This window comes from Ranitomeya variabilis, chromosome 6, assembly GCF_051348905.1.
Source record: "Ranitomeya variabilis isolate aRanVar5 chromosome 6, aRanVar5.hap1, whole genome shotgun sequence".
NCBI classification, from domain to species: Eukaryota; Metazoa; Chordata; class Amphibia; order Anura; family Dendrobatidae; genus Ranitomeya; species Ranitomeya variabilis.
In genome coordinates this window covers 508341937-508369585 of record NC_135237.1, presented here as the reverse complement: position 1 = coordinate 508369585, position 27649 = coordinate 508341937, and the positions used below count along the sequence as shown (strand labels likewise).

At 42.2% G+C, this 27649-nt stretch overlaps 1 protein-coding gene across 7 annotated transcripts in view; it reads left to right on the top strand.

The window, feature by feature from the left end:
• RGS22 (regulator of G protein signaling 22) overlaps nt 1–27649 on the top strand; it is a 138899-nt gene that overhangs the window by 34619 nt on the left and 76631 nt on the right. For all 7 annotated transcript variants that reach the window (XM_077270893.1, XM_077270892.1, XM_077270891.1 and 4 more), the window contains 5 exons: nt 550–661; nt 16534–17119; nt 22759–22920; nt 26286–26466; nt 27395–27543. In XM_077270893.1, coding sequence (XP_077127008.1) covers nt 550–661; nt 16534–17119; nt 22759–22920; nt 26286–26466; nt 27395–27543 — 1190 coding nt within the window. The remainder of the gene's footprint in view (nt 1–549; nt 662–16533; nt 17120–22758; nt 22921–26285; nt 26467–27394; nt 27544–27649) is intronic.

Below are 27649 nucleotides of genomic sequence, written 5' to 3'. Positions count from 1 at the left end.
TAGAGTGTTTGCTATCTGTTTTCTAAATTTTTCAAATTCAAACCATCTCCATCATCCCCCTTTATAATTCTTTCATGCCCAGAAACCCAATCCCACGTGTGAAAACATTCACAGTAGTATATGCTTTGTTAGCATATTTTTTTCTATTTTGAAGTCTATTCTGTTTGTTTGGCTTTTAGTTCTATTATAGTTATTACTTCCTTTTTATATTCCGCTTCCTACTTATTGTTTATTTAGTCCAGCGATTCATTGGCTGTAATTTTTATTGTATTTCTGGTTTGATAAAGGCCTGTTAGGGCCGAACCATTGCTCCATCTACCTCATTTTTTGCATTGTCACTATGCGATTTTAAGAATGAGATAAAGGCTGCGTTTTGTCGATAAAGGTGCCTTGGAATCTTTGGAACTTCTATTTTTAGTTTTTCTTATTTTTTGGATCATGCCTTTTTTAGTGGAGCCAGATGATTGATTATTAGTTGACTAGTGGACTTTCTTCTTCTGTAAGCCAATGTTGTCACTGCTTTCATAGAACTACATATATCTTTTACAGGCTTCTTTTACACAGACAAAAGAATGGTTTACAATAGCAAAACAAAGTACAATTCTCAATACCACAAATTCGGGGTTTGGGACCATCGCCTGGGGTGATACTTGTAGCCAAGGTAAGAAACAATTTTCGGCACTTGTATATAGGACCAAACTTAAATGGTATGTCAAAAATTGTAGCAATTTTGCATTGCTCCAAAGACCAGAGTGTCTCCATAAATTATTACAACACTATGTGATTGTGTGCACGATGTGTTTCATTCCTACAGTTAGGCTATGGTAAGGCTACGTTCATAAGACTCTATTCAGTCCTAGTGCTGTTCATGGAAAAAACTGCACTCAGATCAATGTTTTTTAATTGGGCTTTTTTTCTTACATGGACCGAATGTCTGTGTGAAAAAATCGCGGCATGTACTAGTGTCTTCAGATTGTCGGGTGAAATACGTCTATTAAAGTCTGCGAGTGCACAAACAAATCCGACCCCATATCATTTGCATGGCATCCAATTTTTACAGATACATTGCAATTATTAAAATCGGAAACTGTATGTGCTTTTGCAAATTGTAATAACCGCTAATGTGTCAAACATGATACTGTTTAAATTGCATATCAATGGCAATACAGATGAATAATTGTTTTCTATGGATGACAAGTGGAATATTTTTTTTACAGGCTCATGTGAACATAGGCTGATTCTGATGTTTTTAGAGTGTGTCCGCTCTAACTAGGTGCTATCAAATCATAAGACTGCAAAGAATGCTTCAGGATAAAAACTCTTCTCAAGCTCTTTAAAACCTCTTAAAAAATGCTTAGGAAAAAAAGGCTCTGGTCACTTTCAGGAAACTCAGTTTGGCCATGTGCACATGGCGTCTTTAACCCAATAATGGTGCCATCAGAGTTTTTTTTCAGAGCAGGCTATTTCCAAGCAAATGAAGCTGCCCAAAGAATGAACATGATACTTCTTTTAACCACTCCAGGGTTTCCGAACCCTGATGCGGTTAAAAGTAGCAAAACACTGAACATGTGCCCATCAAGTTTTTTTCCCCATAGATATATATGTTGTAGCAAGGCCAGGTAATTAAGGGTTAAGTCCTAGTGTCACGATAATGTATAAAATTGCTTGTGATTTTCCTTGTTATCACACCTACTGGAACATTCCCTGGCTTGCCTGTAACACTACACTCTCTCCTCACTCCTTCCTTTCCCCCTCCTGTAGGAATATTAATTAGCAAGGAATGTCTTTGTCTAAAAACCCATGTGCTTGCTGTATGTGGGGGAGATATTAAAGAAGCCATAATGCGATGCCAGTGTATGATAGAAATATGACAGATACATATTTGGAACGTGCTTTGACAGAGCTTCGTTACAGCGCCTTTTGCTAAATTCTAGCACCAAAAAGAACCAAAGAAATGGATTTCTCCTGAACAGAGTAGAATAGCTAGTCCGAGTTTTGAATCATTAGAAAGCTAATTTCCATATAAGATGAGTGATGTGTGTGCCGTTATTCTGCTAGGTTCTCAATTCCAGTTATGATTATTATAAGTTTTCTTACCAAAATGTGCACCCTGGCAGCTAGGGGAGGGTGCAGGTAAACCAGCCCCTTTAGTGATGTCACAAGCCCAGAAGTATAAGTTACTGCACTCAGCCCAGCCTTCATTCTTGCCTGGGATGCTGCTGCAACAAGACTCTCAATGCATTGTGATGTCTGGCTCCTCCCACCAGCATGGTTAGCTTGGAATGATCTAAGAAATATGTGAGTGTTCATTTCTGTTTTAATCCTCTTTTTGTTTGTAATCGCTTTGTGCATACTTTGATTGTCTCCTTTATAATATCTTTTTTAAACTTTGCAAACACTGCCTACCTCTTTATGGAGTAAAATATAAAATTACTAGCTTGTCTCTTCCTGCTCTATCAACGAACTGTCGCTTCCTCTGAAGTGAATAACGCTACTGATTTGGGTTCCCTCCGGACTGTGAGGTGTACCATCATACTATATGAGGGTGTTGGGACACCATCATACTAAATAGGTGGACTGTGAGGTGGACCATCACACTATACAGGGGGCTGTGTGGGTCTGTCATATCGTATTTTGGCTATGGGGGATCTCAATAGTGTATGACAGATCTATCATACTGTGGGGTGGCTGTGGGGAGGACCAGCTTACTGTGTAAGGTGGTTGTGGTGGACATCATACTGTGTGGGGTGGCTGTGGTGGGCTGTGGTGGGCATGATACCTTCTGGAGGTCTATGGGATACATTATACTGTGTTGGGGGCTGTGGTGACCATCATACTGTATGAGATGGTTATGTGGAACATCATACTGTATATGTCCTGTGGGGTCCTCATACAGTCTGGGGGCTTTGGTAGACATCCGACTTTTTGTAGGGGCCTGTGGTGGACATCATACTGTATGAGGGTCTGTGGTGCCTCTCATACTGTATATTTGGGGCTGCGGTGGATATCATACTGTGTAGAAGGCTGTGGTGACAATCTTAATGTGTGGTGTGCTGTGGAGCATCATACTTTGTGTAAGGTTTGTGGGAAAATCATACTGTGTGGGGCCATCATACTTTGTGGGGGCATAATATTCTACGGGGTCAATGTGAAAAACACATTAGCACAACTGGAGGATGGATAGGTTCCCAAACCGTACAGATTTATGTAGAGAACTTGGCAGACACACCAGATGCTGAAGTATAGTATTTAATTCAAAAGGTAGATACATACAAAACCAGGCGTTTCGGTCATATAGACCTTCCTCAATGTACCGAGTGGTAATTGGTGAGTTTTAGGTGATCCCCCCCTGTAAGAAGAAGTAACTCAGCATAGATATCACTCGTATAGAGTGCTGCCAATACAGAGTGGCTATGTGGACCCTGTCCTAGTTAGTTATGTGGGGATTGTGTTTGGGAATTATGTGGGGAATTATCCCCACATAACTAACTAGGACAGGGTCCACATAGCCACTCTGTATTGGCAGCACTCTATACCAGTGATATCTATACTGAGTTACTTTTTCTTGTGGGGGGATCACCTAAATCTCAACAATTACCACTTGGTACATTGAGGAAGGTCTGTATAACCGAAACGTTTGGTTTTGTATGTATCTACCTTTTGAATTAAATACTATACTTCAGCATCTGGTGTGTGCCAAGTTCTCTACATTAATATTCTATGGGGGTCATGAATGGGGTGTCATAGTGAGTGAGACCACTCAGGGGCTTCAGTAGGAGCAAAATAACTGTCTTAAGTGCTGCAATACATTTCGTTCTACGTTTCTTAAAATGTTGGGAGATATGCTCTTTTACTGTGACGTGATAGGACATTTTTATAAAGGGCGCCAGTTATTTTTGTACGCCCCTGCTCAGGAGCATTATTACAATATAGAGGCACTGAGGGTCATTATTACAAGGAGGCACAATGGGGGAATAGTTATCATTATGGGGAAGCAAGGAGTCATTGTTATTAATATAAGAAGGCACAGGGATATTTTTATTATTATAGGGAGGTACATTACTATAAGAGTACAAGGGGGGCATTATTAAAGGAGGCACAGGGGAATTATTATAAGGTATCACAAGTTGTGGTTTGTGTAGAGATGGTAGAAGGTGGAGGGTCCTGGAAAATCAGTATAAAGTCAAGATGTTTGTGTTATAAATTTTGCAGGGGCAAATTATAGATGAAATAAGAGGTCATGGTGGTCTGGACCGAATGCAAAGGAAAAAGGGAAAATGATTGATAACAAAGAGCGAGAACCTGCACAATATACACATATATGCTCTGCAGAGCGCTGGTGTAAAGCAGATATTACCATTATATGGTCACTGTATGGTGGTACCAGTATCAGTCTTGGTACAGTGTTTTGGTTAGAGTTGTTGCCCAAGCTTGAAGCTAAAGTCTGCAGTGACTCTATGTGACTCTATGTGACTGCAGACTTCTGAATCCTCAGAGTTCGCTCGCTGTGAGAATTCTCCGGTGCTGGTACTGGGAGTTAGGGATCATGTGCAGTGTTGTAACTTGAACAGCATGGGCTCCAAAGCAAAAGCTCTAATGGGACCCTCAATTATTGAAAGTCTTTAATAGCATTGGTCTTTTTATATGGGCCAAATATACTTTTGGGGCCTCTAGGCTCCAGGGCCTGGGTGTGATGGCAACCCTTGCATCTACTGTAATTATGTGATTTGCAGACATGTGGTCACATGCTGACTAGACGTGCACGGCCTCGCTCAATACAAGTGAAATACACAAAGCTGAGTACAATTAGTCAGAATGTCGCAGAAGGTGTGAAAATCGCATACTTGCGGTCACATGATGGCCGCTCCCAATGCCGGCACTGGAGAATCCTCACAGTGTGCGCTATGAGGATTCAGAAGTCTTAGGTTACATAGACTTTAACCTCAACCTCTTTAACAATCAGTACGGTGGTGTTATCAATACTGTATATGCTGGTTATATTTGGTTATGGTTTGTTGATATTTGTCTGTAATATTATTATGTATTATTATTTTGATATTCTAATTATTTAATCTTATATAGCAATGTTATTGGTATTATTAGAAATATTGATCTTGTAGTAAATCTTGATTTCTCCAGGCAGGGTAATATTAATAATATATCCCCATCTGGTGCTCGGGGGCGGGAACACCATGGGCCTGTGTGATTTCAAATGCCAGGGATGAATTTCAGTCCCAGTCTGTCCCTACTGGCAAGTGTAGGGTGCATCACATTCACCTGTAGACCACAGGCCTCTGCTTTCTCTACGTCTCCCTCCTCAGGAGACGCCTCACATAACTCGGGGAACACAGTTGATTGTAGCAAGTAAACATCTATTGGGCACTTCAAGTTCTTCAGACTGTAACATGCAGTTTCGGGCACTTCTTTTTCCTTGTTTCTTTAGTACAGTATGTCTCCATCATCGCTGTCCATTCCTCCTGGACTATCCTCACGTTAAAGGGAGCCTGTCACCCCCCCCCCTGCGCACTATCGGCACTATCTTCAATGGAGCACGGTGACCCGCTGCACTGCACAGGCACCAGATTCACAGCCCCACAGTGTGAATACATCATAACACACTGCGGGGCGGGATCTGGGGCCTCCGCTACACACAGGCGCGATATTCTTACATCACCTTATGTAAGTTCCCGGGCAGCGCGCACGGTGCATGCCCGAGAACTGATTGCAGAGCGCAGGTGCCGGTGACATCATGAGAAAGAGAGGAGGTGGCGCCCGGAGGCCAGAGGGGGATGATGGACGGCTGCGAGGCGGTTGTGTCAGGGGGAGACAACATACCTCCCTGACTCAATAGAAGTATGGTGGGAAATTTGTAAAACTCATTATTTCAGCGTTCCTAGGGATAATAAACATAAGAGCCGCCTTCACGGAATGCAGCCCTAGTGCTGCTGAAGGGGGGGGGGTGACAGGTTCCCTTTAACTGGTTTGCCAGAGATTTCCTGTCCAGTCCCACAGTGCAGCCTTGCCTTAACGCAGTTTCACTTACACTTCCTCTGTACATTAGAGGATAAGGCACTCTTTGTAGTATCTGAACTGAGCCCTAGGCTCCGGACGTTGCATGTCCGCAAGAGATTCCAGTAAGGCCTCCCACTGCCTTGAATGATGGCTGCCCGCCATACTGTACTTCCCTATCTGACTATCAGGAAGTAGTCCTGTTTTTCTAGGGTTTTCCTCTCCCACTATGGGCCAGTCCCAAGCTTTAACTATGTCTGTACCTACAGTATGTAGCTGAACAGATCACCACTACAAACACGAAGTATTACATTTACATACATTACACATATTATAACCAGGCTTTGCCTGGCCCACAGGAGAACAGGAAAATCATCTAGTGGGTTACTGTGCAAGAGTGAGCCACTACCCTCTTAGTACTTGGCAATATATACTTGAATCACTATGTACAGATAAAGACGACATCTTATTCGTGGAACAATCTACCCAGTTTATTGGTATATAAACTTGTGATTGAGGATAATGTCACATTATCAGCAGAAAAGTGGTGCCCTGAGGTTGGTTACTGGAGGGCCCTTGGCACCCCAATCCTACACTACTTGTGTCTCTTGTATTCTGCGGCGCTGTGTCCTTGTCTTCAGTCTTCTATCAGGTAGTTTGTTGTGTAGGACATATGCTACTTTAGGGCACAGCCTCGGTTACACTTTTAACCCCTTAATGCCCGCCAATACGTCTTTTAACTGACCTGAGATATAAGAGAATGGCATCCCCATACAGGTGACAATCCAGCAGCTGACAACTTGCTGCATCAGCCACGATCAGTGTTTGCACCGCCCAAATCTGTTTGTCCTCTTAGATGCTGCTGTCAATAGTGACTACATCATATAAATGGTTAACAGAGTGTGGGGGCTTCGTCTGTATACAAATTGGTGCCCTCAGATCATGATTGTATGGTCCTGATGCTTGTGATGGCAATTCATGACCAAATAGTGGCCTTAGAGTCTGACGGCTGTTGTAACCTGTTCAGAAGTTAGCGTCATTTAGGAGATAAAATACACATTTTCATTCCTATCATGCCACTTTGCATTAATTCCTGAAAATCACCTGAAGGGTTAATAAACTACCTGACTGCAGTTTTCATTATGTCAGGGGGTGCTGTTTTTAACATGGTATAACTTTTGGGGACTTTTCAATATATAGGACCCTCAACGTCACTTCAAGCCTGGATAGGTCCCTAAAAAAATACATTTTGTACATTTCCCTGAAAAAATAAAAAAAATTGCTGCTACATTTTTAAACCTCCTAAAATGCTAACAAAATAAAATAATGTTTTACAAATGATGCTGATGTAAAGCAGACATGTGGGAAATGTTATTTATTAATGTTTTGCTGTGGTATGACTATCTGGATTAAAGGGATATCATTCAAAGTTTGAAAATTGCCAATTTTTAAACATTTTTCTCAAATTTCTGATATTTTTTATAAATAAACACAAAACATATAGACCTAAATTTACCATTATCATAAAGTATAATGTGTCACGAAAAAACAGTTTCAAAATCGCTGGGATTTGTTGAAGCGTTCCAGAGATATTGCCACAAAGTCACACTGGTCAGATTTAAAAAAAAATTGGCTCTGTCACTAAGGGGTTAATGTATGTTGGGACAGGAGTTGACATTATGATATCACAATGGGTGGAGATATATGTGGTCTGCCTTCTGTAAATAGCGCCCCCCTATAATTCCTGGTTTAACTTGTAGAGTATTGAGGGTAGTAATGATCACTCCTATCATTGGAACTGTGTAAAAAGAAAGTGAATACAAAAACTCCCATGACACTTTTATTATTTCTTTGCATTTTTTTTTTATTGGAATAGCAATAAGCAACACTGTAATAAAAATATTACCCTTTAAGAAATTAAACCATGATCACAATGACTCTCAGGTCAGGCCCTATACACAACACAGAACTAGCTGTGGGCATTGAGGACTGGCTGAGAGCCAGTGGATCGAAAGATCCAGAGGAAGGCGAATAAACCCCCCGGAGAGTTCTGCCTCAGGGGGGAAAAAAATTCCTTCCTGACCCCAGTTGTGGCGATCGGATATCTCCCTGGATCACATCTGTCCTGCTGCATATTGCTGTATATCTATATGTATTCTAAGCTCAGGAGAGTCGATTTGGAAGGGAAAAGATAAATACTAGTGATGAGCGAATATACTCGTTACTCGAGATTTCCCGAGCACGCTCGGGTGTCCTCCGAGTATTTTTTAGTGCTCGGAAATTTAGTTTTTATTGCCACAGCTGAATGATTTACATCTTTTAGCCAGCAAAAGTACATGAGGGGGTTGCCTGGTTGCTAGGGGATCCCCACATGTAATCAAGCTGGCTAACAGATGTAAATCATTCAGCTGCAGCAATAAAAACTAAATTTCCGAGCACTAAAAAATACTCGGAGGACCCCCGAGCGTGCTCGGGAAATCTTGAGTAACGAGTATATTCACTCGACACTAATAAATACATCTTGTTCTTAGGAGCTTACAATCTAATATACAATATACACCCTGCTCCTAGGAGCTTACAATCTAATATACAATATACACCCTGCTCCTAGGAGCTTACAATCTAATATACAATATACATCCTGCTCCTAGAAGCTTACAAACTAATATACAATATAAACCCTGCTCCTAGGAGCTTACAGTCTAATATACATTATGCACCCTGCTCCTAGGAGCTTACAATCTAATATAGAATATACATCCTGCTCCTGGGAGCTTACAATCTAATATACAATATACATCCAGTTGAGAGCATACAGAATAATGTACAGGTAAATGAGGGAGGGGAGTATAGGAGCTCACCACATTGACAGCTTGCGATCTTCAGTTCAGCCTGGAGACATGCCTGGTGGGTGCCGCACCCGTTGGTCATTACAGCGATACTGAAATGACGAGAGGGCATATGTCGGCACATCCAACCAGGAAATAAAAGTTGAAATGTTTATTTGTGTAACATTTAACAGAGCTTACAATCTAATATGCAGTACACAGGCTGCCCCTGAGAATTTACAGACTAATCTACACCCTGCTCCTAGTTTACAATATAATGTACAATATAGATGCTGTATAGATGCTGATGAAAGCATACAGACTAATCTACACCCTGCTGCTAGTTTACAATCTAATTCCATGACTACTTTGCTGATCTAATTAGCAATAGATATTCTGCTGCCAAAAGTGCATTTGCACTGCAGGATTACTGTGAACACGAGTTTCTTAGGGACGCTCGTTCACGATAATTGTACCGTCTACAGGCTGCAGATCATCCAATGAATGAGGAAAACTCTTGTTCATCAGGTGAAATAATCTTTTCTGCCTCACAAAAAGATCATCGTTCTCGGTGGCACATCCTCCACATCCTCTACATCCTCCTGTAAATAGGACATGTGCTGGCGAGAATATTGCACTGAATGATTTATTACAGATCGCTCATTGAACATCTGAAGTTGAGTCTGCCAGTGGGAATAAGCCACACATTGGGAAATTTAATGCATCACAAGGCTTCTAAACATCTATGCAAGGCCGGCGTTAAGGGTGCAAACTTGACACAAAGCAACTCCCTGCTTCTGCAGGCATTTTTCAAATTATGAAACACACTTTTTTCCCTCCAAATTTTGTAATCTGAAGGTAGCTTACGGAAGTGGCGACTACGGTGGAGCGAGGTCACAGGAGGCAGGGTCGTTGCTTCAGGAGGCTGGCAGAGGCAGCAGGAGTTGGCCGATGCTGCTTGTCCTAGGCTATCATATGATGACGGCGCCGGTGAGCAGAGTCTCCTTTCCATTGATTTCCCTGCTATGAGCTTCAAAAAATGGCTGCCGAAGGTGGCGCATGCGCAGATTGAGATGTCTGGAGATGAGATCTCGTCTTCCAAGATCTCATCTCCCAAGATCTCCGAGCATGCGCGGCCTCCGGCAGCGATTTTCCCAAAGCCCACCACAAGGAAATCAATGGGAAAGGGGACTCCACTCACCGGCGCAAACATCTTATGAGCGCCCAGGGCCAGCACCATCGGCCAACTCCTGCCGCCACTACCAGCCTGCTGAAGTAGTGACCCTGCCTCCTGTGAAGCTGTCACCCCAGCAAGCTACCCACTATGCGTGCACCGACACCTGCGGAGACGGAAATGCGGCGTGTCTTTCCAGACCGCAGCATGTCTATTTATCTTGTGGAGACGCTCAGTCTCCACAAGATAAATATCACCCGTACAATGTATAGGACGCGGTTCAATGAACACATGCGGAATCACCTGCGTTCAAAAGCCGGTAGTGCTTTGGACGGAGCGGACATGTGCTGCATCTAAAGCGCTGCCCATTACTGACTGTGGGGACATAGCCGTAGTCCACAAATTACATATGTATATATAAAATAGAGTTGCAGACTTTGAGCAGGCTTTGATCAGAGTGCGATCGAAGTGGCATCCGTTTCTCTCACAGGTGGAGAGAGGGAAAAAAAAGTTTCTCCATTTTGACAGTCTGAAAATCGGAGAGAATATATATAAATATATATGTATAAATATATTTATTTATATATATTTAAATGAATTCTATACTGTATAGTATGTATACATAGTGCTATAGAATTAATGGAGCTATGTAAGCAAGTAAAATAAATAAATATCTATGTTTTTTTGTGTATTTGTGCAATTCTATAAGCCTGTTCACAGAGTAGAATACAGGCTAATAGACTTTCTATCAAACCTGTACATAGATTTGAGCCCGCTCAGGCAGAGCTCTGTGCTTCTGTCTGTTGAGCAGCATGCTATAGAGCAGCTGTTTGGAGCGATCAGTGGGTTTCTCAGGACCCAGTCGCCCACTGATCAACTCCACATAAGGGCTCGTGCACACGACCAATTTTGTCATCTGAATGCCATCCGTGGTTTTGACGGATAGCACTCGTACCTATGATACTCTATGGGGCTGTGCAAATGTAGGATTTTTTCCTCGGACCCAGTGGTCCACAGAAAAAAATCGTAGACAAGTCAAAATTGGCAATGCAAGTCTATGGTCCCGTGAAAAAAGTGGACCCCACTTGGATGACATCTGAGTGCGATCCGATTTTCACAGACTGACATAATAGAAAAGGTGGAGAGACCTTTTTTTCCCCTCTCCACATCTGAGAAAAATCTGATGCCACTCTGATCAAACTCTGATCTGAGTCTGTAACTCTTTTACGCCAGTTGCCATTTAATCAATTCTGCTCATTATATCCTGTGGTTCCAGATCTGGTCATCCTGCTGGAATCAAGCCACTACGTTGTCCATTGTTTCTGTTCAGCCTTCCTGCTGCACCACCGTCATCTGTCCGTGCTTCATTACATCTGCTCATCTGCACTAGATGAGACATGACACCTATCATTACAAAAAAGAGGATTAAATGATAGGTCCTATTTAAGGAATCATTCTAATACACAAGAGACAACACATCAGAGATATTTGCTGACATTTTTTAGGGGTAAATGGTGCAGTTCTAAACATCACCACAAACAACCCAAAGGCGCACAAATGCGTGAATGGGGCCTTAGTGTTAAGTGAGCAGCTACCTACCGGGACTTGTTTTTCCTCAAGCTGCTCCCTCTGGGGACACAAGGAGGTTCAGGATAATAACTTTATACATTCTGTACCAATTGTGAGGTCATGTGATATCTATGATGTCATGTGCCCTGTGATGTCATGTCCCCTGTCGTAATAACGACCACTGGTGTGTTATGTATCAAGTTTCCAACATCAAGAGGAAAATTAATAAAACAAAATCACAGCCTCATTTTTAATTGAGTCATGACGCACGTTAAAACCTAAACATTTCCACCATTTTATTCTAACCCGTATCATCTACTGTTCTATGAAGTAAAGGAAAACACAGGACGCCATACTGCAATTCCTGATCACAATAAACTGTTAGCTCTCGGTCACCCCTGATCCTACAGGACCAAGACAGCTGACAATGGAGAACTGTAGCAGTCTGCAATTAAATTTGTTACGATAACGTTTTCACAACACAAATGGCAAAGCTACCCAAAAATGGAACCGAATGGAGTTGTCTCACCTGGCTCACCCCTTTCTACATGCTTTTAGAGTACATGGGTGTCACAGAGGGCAAACCAGACGATTGCTGAGGGTCTTCAAGACTAGTGACACATGATCAGTTGATCGCCAACAAGTCCTCATTTAGGGAAGCGGTTGTCCAGATTGGTAAACCCGGTTGGACAGAGCTCACACTGACTTAATAAAGAACCAAAATGTTCATATTTTCCTTGGAATCTAGTCAATCACAATTTTTTTAAATTATAGAATCATTATAACAATCGCAGGACACATATAACAGCAGATTTTGCTAAGATTTTCTTGTGAAGGATGTAGTTCTGAATCCGACGACTAACCCCCCATCCAGGGCCGGACTGGCCATCTGGCAATTCTGGCAAATGCCAGAAGGGCCTGTATGGTCATGGGCTGCCTTGTCTGCAACGTTGTTAACAGAATCGGTGTTCTCAAGACACCCATACTGCTAAGAGGTGTGATGGAGCACAAAGTTGCTGACTCCGTCACTTACCCCAGCAGGCCATGACCAGAAATATTAGAAATGTTGGTCTTGTAGAAAATCTTCCTTTCCTCCATCCAGGGTAATATTTGTAATATATCCCATCTGGTTCATGGGGACGGAGGCAACATGGGCCTGTGTGATTTCAAATGCCAGGACTGAATTTCAGCCCCAGTCCATACCTGCCGCCATCTATACAATTTGTGAGTGAGGTCGAAAGTGAAGAGTTCCCTACCTGGACTTGTTTCCTTCAAGCTGTCAGGCTCTAATGAAACAAGATGTCTCAGGTGTTGCACTTTGCACATTCTATGCCAATTGTGAAGTCATATGATGTCTATGTCTACGTTCACATTAGCGTTCGGCGCCGCAGCGTCGGGCGCCGCAGCGTCGCCGCATGCGTCATGCGCCCCTATATTTAACATGGGGGCGCATGGACATGCGTTGTGCTGTGTTTTGCGACGCATGCGTTTTTTTGGCCGCAAGCGTTGGGCGCAGCAAACGCAGCAAGTTGCATTTTTTTTGCGTCCAACTTTCGGCCAAAAAGGACGCATGCGTCGCAAAACGCAGCGTTTTACCGTGCGTTTTGTTGCGTTTTTGTTTGCGTTGTGCGTTGCGTCGCCGACGCTGCGGCGCACAACGCAAATGTGAACGTAGCCTATGATCTTTATGTGCTTTGTGATGTCATCCAAACTCCCTGTTTAACCCCTTCCCACCCAATGACATACTTTGAATTTTTGAACAGGTTATTTGGAAGCAACGGTGCAACCAATGAAGGGACAATGGTAATCATCCAAAACTACTCACCATTCTACCGCAGAAAGGAAATCTAACTATAGGGACGCACATATATCCAGCTCTGGCAAAAATTAAGAGATCACTGCAAAATTTTCAGTTAGTCTGATTTTTCTCTTTATAGGTATATTTTTGAGTAAAATGAAAATTGTTCTTTTATTCCATAAACTACTGACAACATGTCTCCGAAGTTCCAAGCAATACATTTTTTATTTATTTTCTAAAAATGAGAAATGGTCAAAATAACAAAAAAATGCATTGCTTGCAAACCTCAAATAATGTAAAAAACAAGTTCATAATTATTTAGAAACAAAAATACTAATGTTTTAACTCGTTAAAAGTTCAGAAATCAATATTTTGTGGAATAACCATGATTTTTAATCACAGCTTTCATGCGTCTTGGCATGCTTTCCACCAGTCTTTCACACTACTTTTGGATGACCTTATGCCACTCTTGGTACAAAAATGTAAGCAGTTCTTCTTTGTTTGATGGCTTGTGAAAATCCATCTTCCTCTTGATTACATTCCAGAGGTTTTCAATGGGGTTCAGGTCTGGAGATTGGGCTGGCCATGACAGGGATTTGATGTGGTGGTCCTTCATCCACACCTTGATTGACCTAGCTGTGTGGCATGACGCATTGTCCTGCTGGAAAAACCAGTCCTCAGAGTTGGTGAACATTGCCTGAGCAGAAGGACTCAACTGTTTTTCCAGGATAACCTTGTATGCGGCTTGATTCATACGTCTTTTGCAAAGAACAACCTGCCCAATTCCAGGCTTGCTGAATCATCCCCAAATCATCACCGATCCACCACCAAATTTCACAGTGGGTGCAAGACACTGTGGCTTGTACGCCTCTCCAGGTCTCCGTTTAACCATTAGACGACCAGGTGTTGATTGCTGTTTTTTTTAATTATTTAAATAATTAAATATTTTTTGACAACCAACCAAGCTAAAGATGACAGCTGGGGGCTGGTATGCTCAGTCTGGTAAGGGGCCATGAATATTGGCCCCACCAGCCTAAAAATAGCAGCCCGCAGCCGCCCAGAAAAGGCACATCTATTAGATGTGCCTATTCTGGCTCTTTGCCTGGCTCTTCCCACTTGCCCTGTAGCGGTGGCAAGTGGGGTTCATATTTTTGGGATTGATGTCACCTTTGTATTGTCAGGTGACTTCAAGCCCAGTGCTTAGTAATGGAGAGGTATCTATAAGATGGAAAGAAGGTAGAAAACTACAGACCCCCACACTACACATGGAGGGCAGGTAAGGAGTGACAGAAACCTGCATTACACATAGAGGGCAGGTAGGGAGTGACAGACCCTTGCACTATACACGGAGGGCAGGTAGATAGTGACAGAAAGGCCGGACTGGCTTTCTGACAAATGCCAGAAGGGCCTGTCTGGTCTTGGTCCACCTTGGCTGCTACATTGTTATCAGGATCTGCATCCTCAAGATGCCCACACTGTTAGCAGTTGTGACACAGCACAAAGTCGCTGGCTTCATCACTTACCCCAGCAGGCCACAGGCATCCCTTTTGTCTGCGACCTGCCGAGGCCAGTACCAACACGGTAATATGAAAAACTGTAAAGGTTGCACCATGAATTACCAAGAATGATTACACTAGAATATTGAAACTGCATTACTGCCATAAAATATGTTAAAAAGGGAATATAGCGTATATATGAAATATTCATCTGCAAAATTGCTATGAAAAATACAGTGAAAAAGAAGGTACTTAGCGCATAGGTTGGCCAATATATGTGAACCCAACTGCCACGTCGAGGCGTCCTTTAAAGTTGGGTCCCTGCCCTGATATTTCACCTTTCCTGGGCAAAAAAAGCAAAAGCTGTAATGGGGCCCTCAATTATTGTAACTCTTTAATAGCATTAGTCTTTTTATATTGGCCAAAGGGACATTTGAGGCCCCTTAAGCTCCAGGGCCCGAGTGCGATTGCAACCCTTGCACCTACTGTAGTTTCACCCCTGATCATTTTACCGCAAGTACGCAATTTGTATAAATGTGATCACGTGCTGACTGGATGTGCACGGCCACACTCAATACAAGTGAAATTCGCAAAAGTCATGACGACCCGCTCTCTTTGCCAGCGCCGAAGATTTCTCACCGTGTGCGCTATAAGGATTCAGAAGTATAAAGTTACATAGACTTTAACCTCAACCTCTTTAACGATCAGTATGGTGGTATTATTAATAAAGTATATGCTGGTTATATTTGGTTAAGGTTTGCTTTGTATTTGTCTGTAATATTGCAATATTATTATTTTGATATAGTTATTTAATCTTATATAGCAGTATTATTGGTATTATTAGAAATATTGGTCTTGTAATAAATCTTGATTTCCGCCAGGCAGGGTAATATTCTAATATACTCCACCTGGTGCTCGGGCGTGGAAACATCATGGGCATCTGTGATTTCAAATGCCAGGGCTGAATTTCATTCCCAGTCCGCCCCTGCTGATCTGTGTGTGGGTGGACATATACCTGCTGGAATATTTGATGTGTACCTGCCGGAGTATTGAACATGTACTTGCCAGAGTATTGACCTGCCGTATGTACTGTACTCTCTTTCTGTGTTTACCTTTGTACTGGAACACGTCTGTTTTGTGTTAAAATTCACCCGGGGTTTATGGAGCTAATAAACCTTGCCTTTTTGGACTAAAAAACGTTGCCTGTGTAAACATTGCCTACCTGAGTGAATCCCTACAATGTGGACAATCTTATGAATTTTTTTTTATTTTCAGGCAGTTTCTGCAGCGGACACTGCTTTAAAAAGACCTTATGTGCACCCAGCCTTTCTGAGGATTTTTCCTTTTCCTGTAGCAGTTTTGAAGAGTTATTTTATAAAGCTTTTTTTTTTTGCAGCCTTTTCACTTGAGAGTGCCTAGTTCAGTTTCAAAGGAAGTGACTGCCGTTTTCAAAACCTCTTTAGGGGGAAAATGCACTGACACTCCCCATATGAACAGTCGATTTCCCATGGAAATTAATAGGAAAAGTTTTCTAAGTGTTTTTAAAAAAATTGTTGAGGAGTATCTTGTAGTAAATCCGCTAAAAAAGAATAAAAAAAAACCAAACAACTCAGTATGACTATAGCCTAAGTGATTAACATTGCTTTTTCTTTTACCAAGCTTCTCAGAGTGTTACAAGTCACCAAAAACCAAGTCTTTCCCACACTAATAAGAATTCGCTGTCTGCCAAATCTCAGAGGGACGATAAGATAATGCAGGATACATGGGAGAAGGACGAATATTCTGTATCTATTGCACCTTCCCCAACTCCGAGCCCTATAAGACTTTATGTTGAGCAGAAACCAGAAGACGCTCAAGTTCCCGTCTTTCCAACCATGGAGGACTTTGCTTTTTATTATGTTGATCAAATTATGAAGTCTGCAGTTTACAAGCTGAACGGTAACCTTATGAAGAAAAGTGTGAATGAAGTGGATATTTTTGACTTGTCTCAGGTGACAATCCAAAAACTACCTAGTACAGGGGTCTCCTCTACCTCCTCTATTGAAGAAGAGTTTGATATCTTCGAGTCAGATAGTGAAGAATTGGACATTCCGGATACTTCTCATAAAATCCACGAATATTCCTATATTCGTTGCTGGGAAGAGTTTGAAAAGTTTAAGGCCTTTATTAGGGGAACTTCAGGAGAAAAACTTTTTTTGCTATGGATGGATATTGAGAGGTTGAAGTCTATTAAAAGAAAGCAGAGGTGAGTCTTATTGTTGTTTATTCTAATTATCTAATTTATATGGTGCAGAAATCTCATAAATCTGACAGTGTGACAGAAATAGTCCCATTCAAGAAAAATGTGTATGTTTTTCTGTAATTTCACAGGCCCTAGATAGTGGGATATGGGTCAGGTCTTGGGTCCAGACTCCAGGCTGTGTGTCTGGTGTTAAGTAGGAATAACGAAAAAAAAGACTTAAATTCCTTTTTTTACCTTATAGGGGCTGGGCTGGTCTCTACTTCCCGATTTTTTTCCATGCAATGCACATTGATAGTGCACTCTCTTACCAGGTCGTTACTTCTCATTAGAGGTGGCGAGGGAGTGCACTGTCACTGTGCATTAGAAAAGATATTGCACAGTGACAAGATCCTACTGAGCATCTGTTGGAATTGACAATCAACACATGCTCAGTAGCACAGGGACTAGCCCAGTTCCTGAAATGGACGTCATTGATGACGCTTTGTTTCAGGGTGGGGGCAGAGGCTATGGCAGTGACCGCAGCCTCTGCCTCTGATGACGTCTTGTTTGAGTATCCCAGCATGCACTGGAGATTTTCCAACAAAGTGAAATCAAGCAGGCAGTAGGTAAAAGATCCCCAAAAATATATAGATGTATTGTCTTCAATAACACGTTCCAGGGAAAAAAAACAAGTATGCTTGCAGCGCTTAATATATAGTCTTATAATAGTTGTAAGACTATTCTTACTGAGTGTGTTGGGGGACACTCGCTTGGCCGCGATATTCAGCACACGGGCACGGGTTTTTAAAACAAAACAGTCCATACGGTTTATTATGCCTCATAAACCATACCATGAGCAGTCCATTTACATACTGAACCAGGACATCACTTCAAGGTTCAGACCCTTTCTCTGTGGCAACTAAACACACTGGTCCTCACTGACCAGTTGCCGTGGGTTACCTCACAGTTCATGATACAAGCACCAACAGCTTATGGAGGTACCTTATGGGAGCTCCTGCTCCATCTGCTGACTCCTTGTCAGTCCTCTCTCCTGGGGAAACTGCCTTACAGGGTTCACCAACTTGCCTGGCCAGCACACAACAGTCAGTCCAGAGCCACCGAAGGCCGGTAGCTTCCCCAACACCGATCATCCAGGTCCACAGTCTCTCAGGTGCTCCAAGAAGACTCCACTCACAGGAGCTTCTAACACAGACTGTCCAGGACCATGATCACACTGTGGTCTTCAGAACGTCCATCCCACCTGGGACCGTCCAACACAGAGGCATGTGGCCTGTCTGGGTGCTATTCAGGACTTAGTCCAACACCCAGGCCACCAGGTCCAAACCATGTGCTTTCCAGGAAGCCTCCTCCCAGGTCTTCCAACACAGGCTTCCAGGACCTTGCACTTGGACCATTCAGATCCAAACACTGGAACCACACAGGAACCACACAGGAACCATGTGACCCATACCCTGGCCACATTATGTACCCGTAACCACACCCACAGTAATGGATCACATGGGCTGGTCACGTGATCCTGACATCACTGCAGGTCGATTCTCACGGCCTCAATACGACTCCGTGCACATACCGGGGAGACCATGCAGCGCCCCCTACCTGTTACAGGGGTCACTGCATCACATAGTGTTCAAAAATGGCGCCAAATACATGGGAATGGGGATAGTGAGGAGTAAAATCAAGATCAACATGTCCATAAATTAGTTTTTTTTTTTTACTGTTCACGTTTCACAACAAATAACCTATTGAATGAATTCTCCAGGTTATTACGGTTGGGTGGATACCTAATAAGTGTATGTATGTTGTTGTTTTTTGTGTTATGTGTGTTCTGAAAAGTATTTTATGTGCAGTGCTCATCATAAGTACACCCCCTTTGAAAAGTAAGATTTTGATCAATATCTCTCTCAACACAAGAATAATTTCCACAATTTTTACAAGACTGGTTTTAATATAATTTTTTTTTAACCCATAAAATTAAAGCAAAGTTAATAAAATAACTTGCACTGCAAAATCTTCAGGATTACTCAAATTAGATTATGCAAATATGAATACACCCCACATCAAAAACTACTACAAATAGTATTTTGCATGACCGCCACATTAGGATAGGTTCCCAGCAAAGAAAGTCGCCTTGCCGTGGCTGCTGGGCATGCATTAATTTGCATTTATTTATGTGCTAAGTATCTTAGATTTTTTCCCTATTTTCTAGAGCATTAATGTAATTGAAATTTGATATATTTCATGTTTACATGCTATAGTGTCACAGAGTGCAACGTTATTTGTTAATTATATGAAGAGATCTTTTATGATCACATTGTTTTTTTTCTATTGTCAATTTCTTGGAAAGTAGCTGGGGCTCTCAGGAAAAAAGACCCCTATTGTATCACACACCACAGGCAAAGCTTACCTGTGTGGGTTTGCTAGGACCCAGCAGCTCTGATGTGCCAGCACGAGATCGCAAGGTGTTACAGAAGCATTAGCCATGCTTGATGCTTCTGTTTACTGAATAGTGTTTACTTAGTGCTGTATAGACGGGAAAAAGAGAACACAGAAACAGTATTAAACTGCTTCTGTCTTCACCCTTGCTCCACGGCTGTGTCTGACGGCCTGCTAGACTGCAGGAGGTGCAACTGTAAGGAGCGAGACCTGCCAATGGCTACTTCCGTCATGGCGAGGTTTGCGTCACCATCCCTAAACACCCTATGACTACACTCCTGAGTGTGTGTATGCTTTGTGGAGATTTGCTGCATACCCTTTCTTAGGCCACAAATGGTATGATGGTAAGAATCAGGGAGGCCGACAACCATTTTAAAAAGATAAAAACTTTTTTACTTTAATTCTTGAACCAGATCTTCAACATTTGATAAATGACATGCATTTCTTTGTACATTCTTTCCTCTGCATGAAGCAGAGGCTCATACTTTAGTTTCATAGAAAATGCATATAAATATATTAATGTTCAGGTATGGTTACAGAGTGACAGGGTATTTTTTTCAAGAGCTTCGTATGTCTGACCTCCCACTGACCGTATCCTCCACTGCGTTGCAGCATCCCGTGCTCCTTCCTAGTTCGAATAGGATTCTTTCTAGACCTCCAGGACCGGTTTGACATGTCGCCGTCTAGCCCACTCCTTCTAGCTGCCTATCACGCCTCCTTCAGCCCTGTTTATGCTACAGCAGGTACTCACTGTTGGTGAATGACCTTTCTTATTAGTATAAGAGTCACACAGGTCAATGTTGGTCGCTGTGACTTCCCTTCTATCTCTGCACTCGTGCTGTTAGATGGTAATAGGCTTCCACAACACTCTTCTAAACTTTAACCCTTCCATTCCTCAGTCACTACACACTCCCCACTTGTTGCCTACTGATATCAACATGACTTCTTCATAAACTCCCTAACTAACCAGGATCTGGCTTCCTGAAATGCCCATGTAACTTCTTTCCACCTGGCTGACACAGTTCACCCTGTCGCAGCCTAAGGCTAAGTTTACACTTGAGTGTAGCGGGTCTACGTATGGCTGCGTAGTTCCTCCATTAAGCTCTGCCTACTATCCACCTACTTCTACATGCGTCCTGCTTTGTTCTACGTGCCTATGTTTAACATTGGATATGCAGGGACATGCGTTGTATGCGGATGCGGCGTTTTGACGTGCCCGCCGACCCCACGGGAATGCAACTGGAGCGCCTGGTAGGACTGTGGGGTACACGGAACCGGGCCGGTTCTTAAAGGGATGTGTCACGGCAGCGGTGACCTGGTCCGTGGCTCTGGGCGTCCAATTAAAGGGGGACTAAAGAATATTGGGAAATAAAGTCTAAAGTTAGTGATGCCACCTGTGGTACGCTGCCAGGGATGGCCGACGCTGCTTAAAGGGATCCGCTGGGGCCGATTATACTGTTGCTTAGTTGGTTTTGCTCCCCACAGGTGGAGCGGAGGCCCCAGGGCTACCAGGACAGTCTAAGAGGGGTTGTAGATGTTGAGGTGCAGGAAAGAATTGGAAGACACAGGATTGCAGTCTCTTTTCCTTTTACTGGTGAAGTTCAGGTACACAGATTACAGGTGATCTTGAAATCCGGGCAGCCAGCATGGAAGTGGTTCAGAATCCCGCTAGTCAGGTGGGGTTGGAAGCCTTCCTTTCTGCGCTGAATTCTATGTTCTTGGTGCATTAGCTTTCCTCAAGTCCCTCCCTCAATCTGTCCTTTTGGTGGAAAACTACCCGCATGGCAGGCAGCTCGAACCTTTTTACAGGTGTCCCTCTCTCGTGCTGACTCCGGGCTCTAATCCGCTGCTGTGCCTTCAGGTGTAGTTGTGGCCAGGAGACCTGCAATCTCTTGCCCTCCGGTTTCTGCTGTGGGGCATACAGTTCCCACACAATCTCGGACTCCGGTGTCTGGTTTCTTCCACTGAAACCTGGAGTGAGCCCAATTGCAGCTCCACTCCAGTTTCTCTCTCCTCCTGTGCTTCCTCTCCCTTCACTGTCTCACACAGACTGACCACTACCTCCTCCTCCAGACCAGAACTTATAGGCTACCCTGAAACCGGGTCTAGAGCTCCCCCTTCTGGCCTGGAGTCAGGAAAGTGTTGTATGCTAGTGTTACCTGCTAAGGGGACTCCTTCTCGCTTCCAGGCATGGCATCACTCTCCCCAGGAGGCAGGCAATACCACTGTGGCAACCGGATTCCTGGGGTGTCACACAACTTTTCGCGTTCCAGTGCAGTCAGCGTGCACGTCAAAACGCCACATCCACACGCACCACATACAACGCATGTCCCTGCATACCCAATGTTAATGATAGGTACGCAGGACGACGCAGGATGCATGCAGAAGTAGGCGGAGCGTAGGTGGAGCTTAAGGGAGGAACTATGCAGCCATACACAGACCAGCCACACGCAAGTGTGACCCGGCCTAACAGAGTGCTGCAGAGCACAGTACATGTAAAATCACATGTAAAACAGGTTTTTCCGATACATTAATACAAGAAGCCTTCAAAGAGGGTGTCGGGATGATTTCTCCACACAATGAGCAAAAAAATGCAATTATGATATGATTTTTTTCTTTATGATGTTTATTGTATGGAATAACTACTGTTTTATTTTCACAGAGTGGACTTCTATGGAGTGGCAATACCAAATATGTTTCTCTTTTTAATTTTTTTATTTCTTTATTTTTGTATTAAGAATAAAAGAGTTATTCAAACTTTTTTTTTATATATATTTTGAAAAAAAATGTAATACTTTTTTTTTTTTTTACTTTTTATAACCTCACTAGGGGACATAAACCTGCAGTCAATGGTAAAAAAAAAAGACAAGTGTTAATATCTTAAAAAAACGGCTGCAAATTTTAATAAGTAAACTGCAGAATTTGTTTTATTTCCAAGTACTAGCCAGCAATACCCATTTGTGAAAATGGGTATAACCATGTAAAGGAGCACATAAGGAACAAAACTGAAGAAGCCCATGGATCATATCACAGGTGTTGTCGTACACTTTAATGTTTATAGCAGTGAGAGCAGTAATAAAATATAAGTAAGATGTAGAATATACTGGAATAAAGTTATGGGATACTACACGTATGATTTATATGCCTGTCTGCATAAGTCCTCATACATATTGTAATGAGACATAAACAGTGTTTTTAATTCTTTCAAGTCATCTTGGCAAGATGAAAAACCTGTACATGGTGGTAACTGGTGAACAATACCTTTACGCTGAGGTCCTGGCAAGACTGAACCTTCTAGATACAAATCAGTGGCATGAAAATCATCTACAAAATGTCCAGAGTGAAATAACAAAACCTTTGCTCCTGTACTGGTAAGAACAGACAATGACCAAGTCTCTTCATCTTTTTTGTATCATCCTACACCCTTCAACGTTGAAATTGCAACACCAAGATGAAAAAGTTGTGGAATTATGGAAATCACAGGCTAGATAGACATGTTAATGATATGAAAATGATGAAAGAATAGGAACAAAATGTTAAAAATATCTCAATTTATTTAGTATGGAGTAACTTGACACCTACAGTACAGCTAACTGATATTCCCAACCCATACCTTAATTTTTATCTGTGCCTCTGGCTGTATTATCTGTATAATATTCTGTATGTATTTGTAGTTTCTAGTGCACCTTTCGAAAATTAAACTATCAATTAATTTTGGGCTGCTCTTTTATTTCAAAACCCAATTTCCCACGTCCGTGAGTTCGGCTAGTACTTATATGCTACCTGGGGTTGGTTTCTGACCCGATATAAGCTTGTTAACGGATCTGGCTTATATCTAACAAGGAACTGGTGGCAGCACACCATTCTGGTGTTATTAGGGGATCCTGGCAGTGATGGACCGGATATATATATATATATATATATATATATATATATATATATATATATATATATATATATATATATATATATACACTCACCGGCCACTTTATTAGGTACACCATGCTAGTAACGGGTTGGACCCCCTTTTGCCTTCAGAACTGCCTCAATTCTTCGTGGCATAGATTCAACAAGGTGCTGGAAGCATTCCTCAGAGATTTTGGTCCATATTGACATGATGGCATCACACAGTTGCCGCAGATTTGTCGGCTGCACATCCCAAAGATGCTCCATACAAGGCAGGATGGATCCATGCTTTCATGTTGTTTACGCCAAATTCTGACTCTACCATCCGAATGTCGCAGCAGAAATCGAGACTCATCAGACCAAGCAACGTTTTTCCAATCTTCTACTGTCCAATTTCGATGAGCTTGTACAAATTGTAGCCTCAGTTTCCTGTTCTTAGCTGAAAGGAGTGGTACCCGGTGTGGTCTTCTGCTGCTGTAGCCCATCTGCCTCAAAGTTCGACGCACTGTGCGTTCAGAGATGCTCTTAGGCCTACCTTGGTTGTAACAGGTGGCGATTTGAGTCACTGTTGCCTTTCTATCAGCTCGAACCAGTCTGCCCATTCTCCTCTGACCTCTGGCATCAACAAGGCATTTCCGCCCACAGAACTGCCGCTCACTGGATTTTTTTTCTTTTTCGGACCATTCTCTGTAAACCCTAGAGATGGTTGTGCGTGAAAATCCCAGTAGATCAGCAGTTTCTGAAATACTCAGACCAGCCCTTCTGGCACCAACAACCATGCCACGTTCAAAGGCACTCAAATCACCTTTCTTCCCCATACTGATGCTCGGTTTGAACTGCAGGAGATTGTCTTGACCATGTCTACATGCCTAAATGCACTGAGTTGCCGCCATGTGATTGGCTGATTAGAAATTAAGTGTTAACAAGAAGTTGGACAGGTGTACCTAATAAAGTGGCCAGTGAGTGTATATATATATAGTTCAAAATCGGAACAGCATCTCACATTACCAAACTGTAGTGCAGCGTCTTCCCAACCACTGTTGAAATGGTCTTTGGTAATAGATGAAAAAAAGAAAGACAGCACAAAAAAAAATTGAAAAAAAGGGCTTTAATGCCTGAACGGCGTGGCGACGTTTCGGATATCTTTATCCTTTTTCAAGCATAAAAGGCTTGAAAAAGGATAAAGATATCCGAAACGTCGCCACGCCGTTCAGGCATTAAAGCCCTTTTTTTCAAATTTTTTTTTGTGCTGTCTTTCTTTTTTTCATATATATATATATATATATATATATATATATATATATATATATATATATATATATATATATATATATATATATATATATATATTCTTGGCCTGGGACTCGAAATATATATACCGCCATCACTGCAAAGTGCCCCGATAACCAGTACGTGACAGGGCAGCCTCTCCGGTGACTACTTAACCTAGGTACAGTTACCTGACTGACCTGAGGGTAGGGGGGGGTGCCAGGGAGCTGCGACTGTGTAAGCTCCGTCACAGATTGGTGATGGCAGGGGTGATATCCGTATCCCCCTGTCCTCTCGTGTGTGTGTTTTCCTTACAAGCTTCACTTAACTTACATGCTTTGCCCAGTCTCAGTGAGACTATTAATGGTTGTATGAGAAATGTTCTGTCCAGCTGAATGTACTTGGGCAGCAAATCACCAAGATCCGCTGCTGGCAGCTCCTTTTGCAATTGCAACCAAAATCGTTCCAGATGTGTTCGATTGAAGAAAAGTCCAGCGACGCTACAGGCCTTTCACTGTGGCATAAGTAATATGCGGCCTGGGGTTGTCGTATTTAAAGATGGCTCCAGAGACACTTTGGAGAAATGGCCGAACCACTGGTTTTATTATCAGATCAATATAACATTGAGTTGTTAGTGTACCTGGAATTAAATCTAGAGGGGTCTGACTATTTTACATTATTCCATCCCACACTGTAATCCTGGAAGTAGGACTTGTGTGGAATTCCTTGTAAAGGCCTCTTTATGGTGATGCTCACGTGGTCTCCATATCAATCCCCGGCTATCATTGCATCCAAGACAAAAATGGGACTTATCACTGAACAGGATAGACTGCTATTCCAACCACCATTGAAATTTGCTCTGTATCATGATATCATTGGAGAGTGATGGCAAAAGGTCAATGGAGCACCTGTAGCTGGATGTCTGGCTCGTAGCCCAATCTCATGCAAATACCTTCTGTTGGTTTGTGTAGACACTAATATTTTAGGGTTGTAATGTGACATCCAGTTTCATTTCCAGTACAGAATTGTGCAGTCGTGAAACCAGTGGTACGGTCATTTCTCCGAACTGTTCCAAGAGTCATTTGTTTACTCAATAATGACAGGCCTCATGTTGCTGGTGCAATTATAAGCAGTCTGTATGGTCTACCTTAGCTATCATGACCTGCAGCATCCCCGGACTTGTTTTCCATCAAGCACATATGGAATGCAATTGGTCGGCAATTAGAAAGGGAGCTGCCAGCAGCAGATCTTGATGATTTTCTGCCCAAGTGCATTCAGCGTGGGAGAACATTCCTCAGACAACCATTAATAATCTCATTGACACTAGCTAAGGCATGTAAGTGTGGGAATTTCTCCACATGGCTCTCATACTCGATGCTTGAGCTGTTTTGAATATTTTGTTTACAATTTTTCAGGATTTGCATATCATTATTATGTCGATCCATCCTGTGATTTCCATAATTCCATGACTTTTCCTTTTAGGTGTTGCAATTTCACTGTTTAGGAGCATATGTTATAAAGCTTTGCTTCACTAGCTTAAACATCTCAATTTATTTTTAAGGGGTCCACGATTTTGTTTGTCCAGTTCTGTACTGGCTAATAAAGTTGGTACTGAACTCAAATTACGTTGTGACCGCCAGCTGAGGCCAAAGAGAGATGCTGACCCTTTTGCACAGACGATTACCCTACTACCTCTCAGACCCAAATCTTGTATGCCAAGAATTACCACCTCAAATTCTCCGGTAGGTGAACTGAAATTTGGTTTTATATTAGCTGATGAGACACAAAATATCTCAATATCACAAATCATCAATCAATATTACATTTCTAGGGCTTCCCAAGACCAATAATCTCTGCACTTGAAGCCAGAAAAACAATTCTGTTCCATGATCACAGATATAACAGTCGATTGTTTTGAACATGGATTATTACAGAGATGGCATTGAAATATTACATTTTCATTGTCCCATACACTGATAAACATGTCTAATCTAAGTAAGGGGCAGTTATATTTACCTGCTCGTTAGAATCTTTGTTAACGAGGAAGCACACAGACTGTTGACTTCAGACTAAAGTAGTTATCTCCATATTGATGATTATGCTTACAGTTATGCAGTGACATTTCATTTAGATTTTTATTCGCATAACCCATAACATTCACTATGAATTTTACCAATATACTATTAGCCAAAATTAACTGGTGTAATATATTAAATAGAGAAAGCTTCCTTAGCTTTCACAGTTTTTATAAGTTTCCCTGGCTCTGCTCCTGCACCAAATGCCTCTGTCAGACGCCGCCACTTCAGTCTATATTATATATATATATATATATATATATATATATATATATATATATATATATATATATTTATTTAATTTTTTTTAATTTATTTATTTATACTTATTCATACGCACCCACATCATGCTTGCCATGCAGTTTTTCTGCTAGCTACGTAGCAGAGACTGAAGTGGTAGTGTCTGACAGACGCTTGCAACAGGAGTAGAGCCAAGTAAGTTTATGACAATGGTCAATGTTAAGGAAGCATCCACTCCATTACCAAAATATATGTCTGTCGAGGCACTATGCTGTACAAATAGCTGGGAACAGCACGTTTGCTAGTAAACTTTCATATATTGCTTTGTAATATGCTAATAGTAATTTTTTTACAGGCGCCCAAGAAGAATCAAGCATATCCTAAAGTGATCAAAAGTGCCGCTTCACCTCGAATGTCTGGCCGACTGATATCTGCAAATTTATTGCAGCAGAAGAGACAAATAAGGAGCCTTCCTGGCAGTGCCACACAGGCTAATAAACACAGGTGAATTACTGTCCTTCATCTGACAACATGATGGCTAGCTCTGGGAGCCACTGGCTATTCAGCAGCTTCATCCTTGGGAGCATAGAAATAAATGCAACAGTCCTCA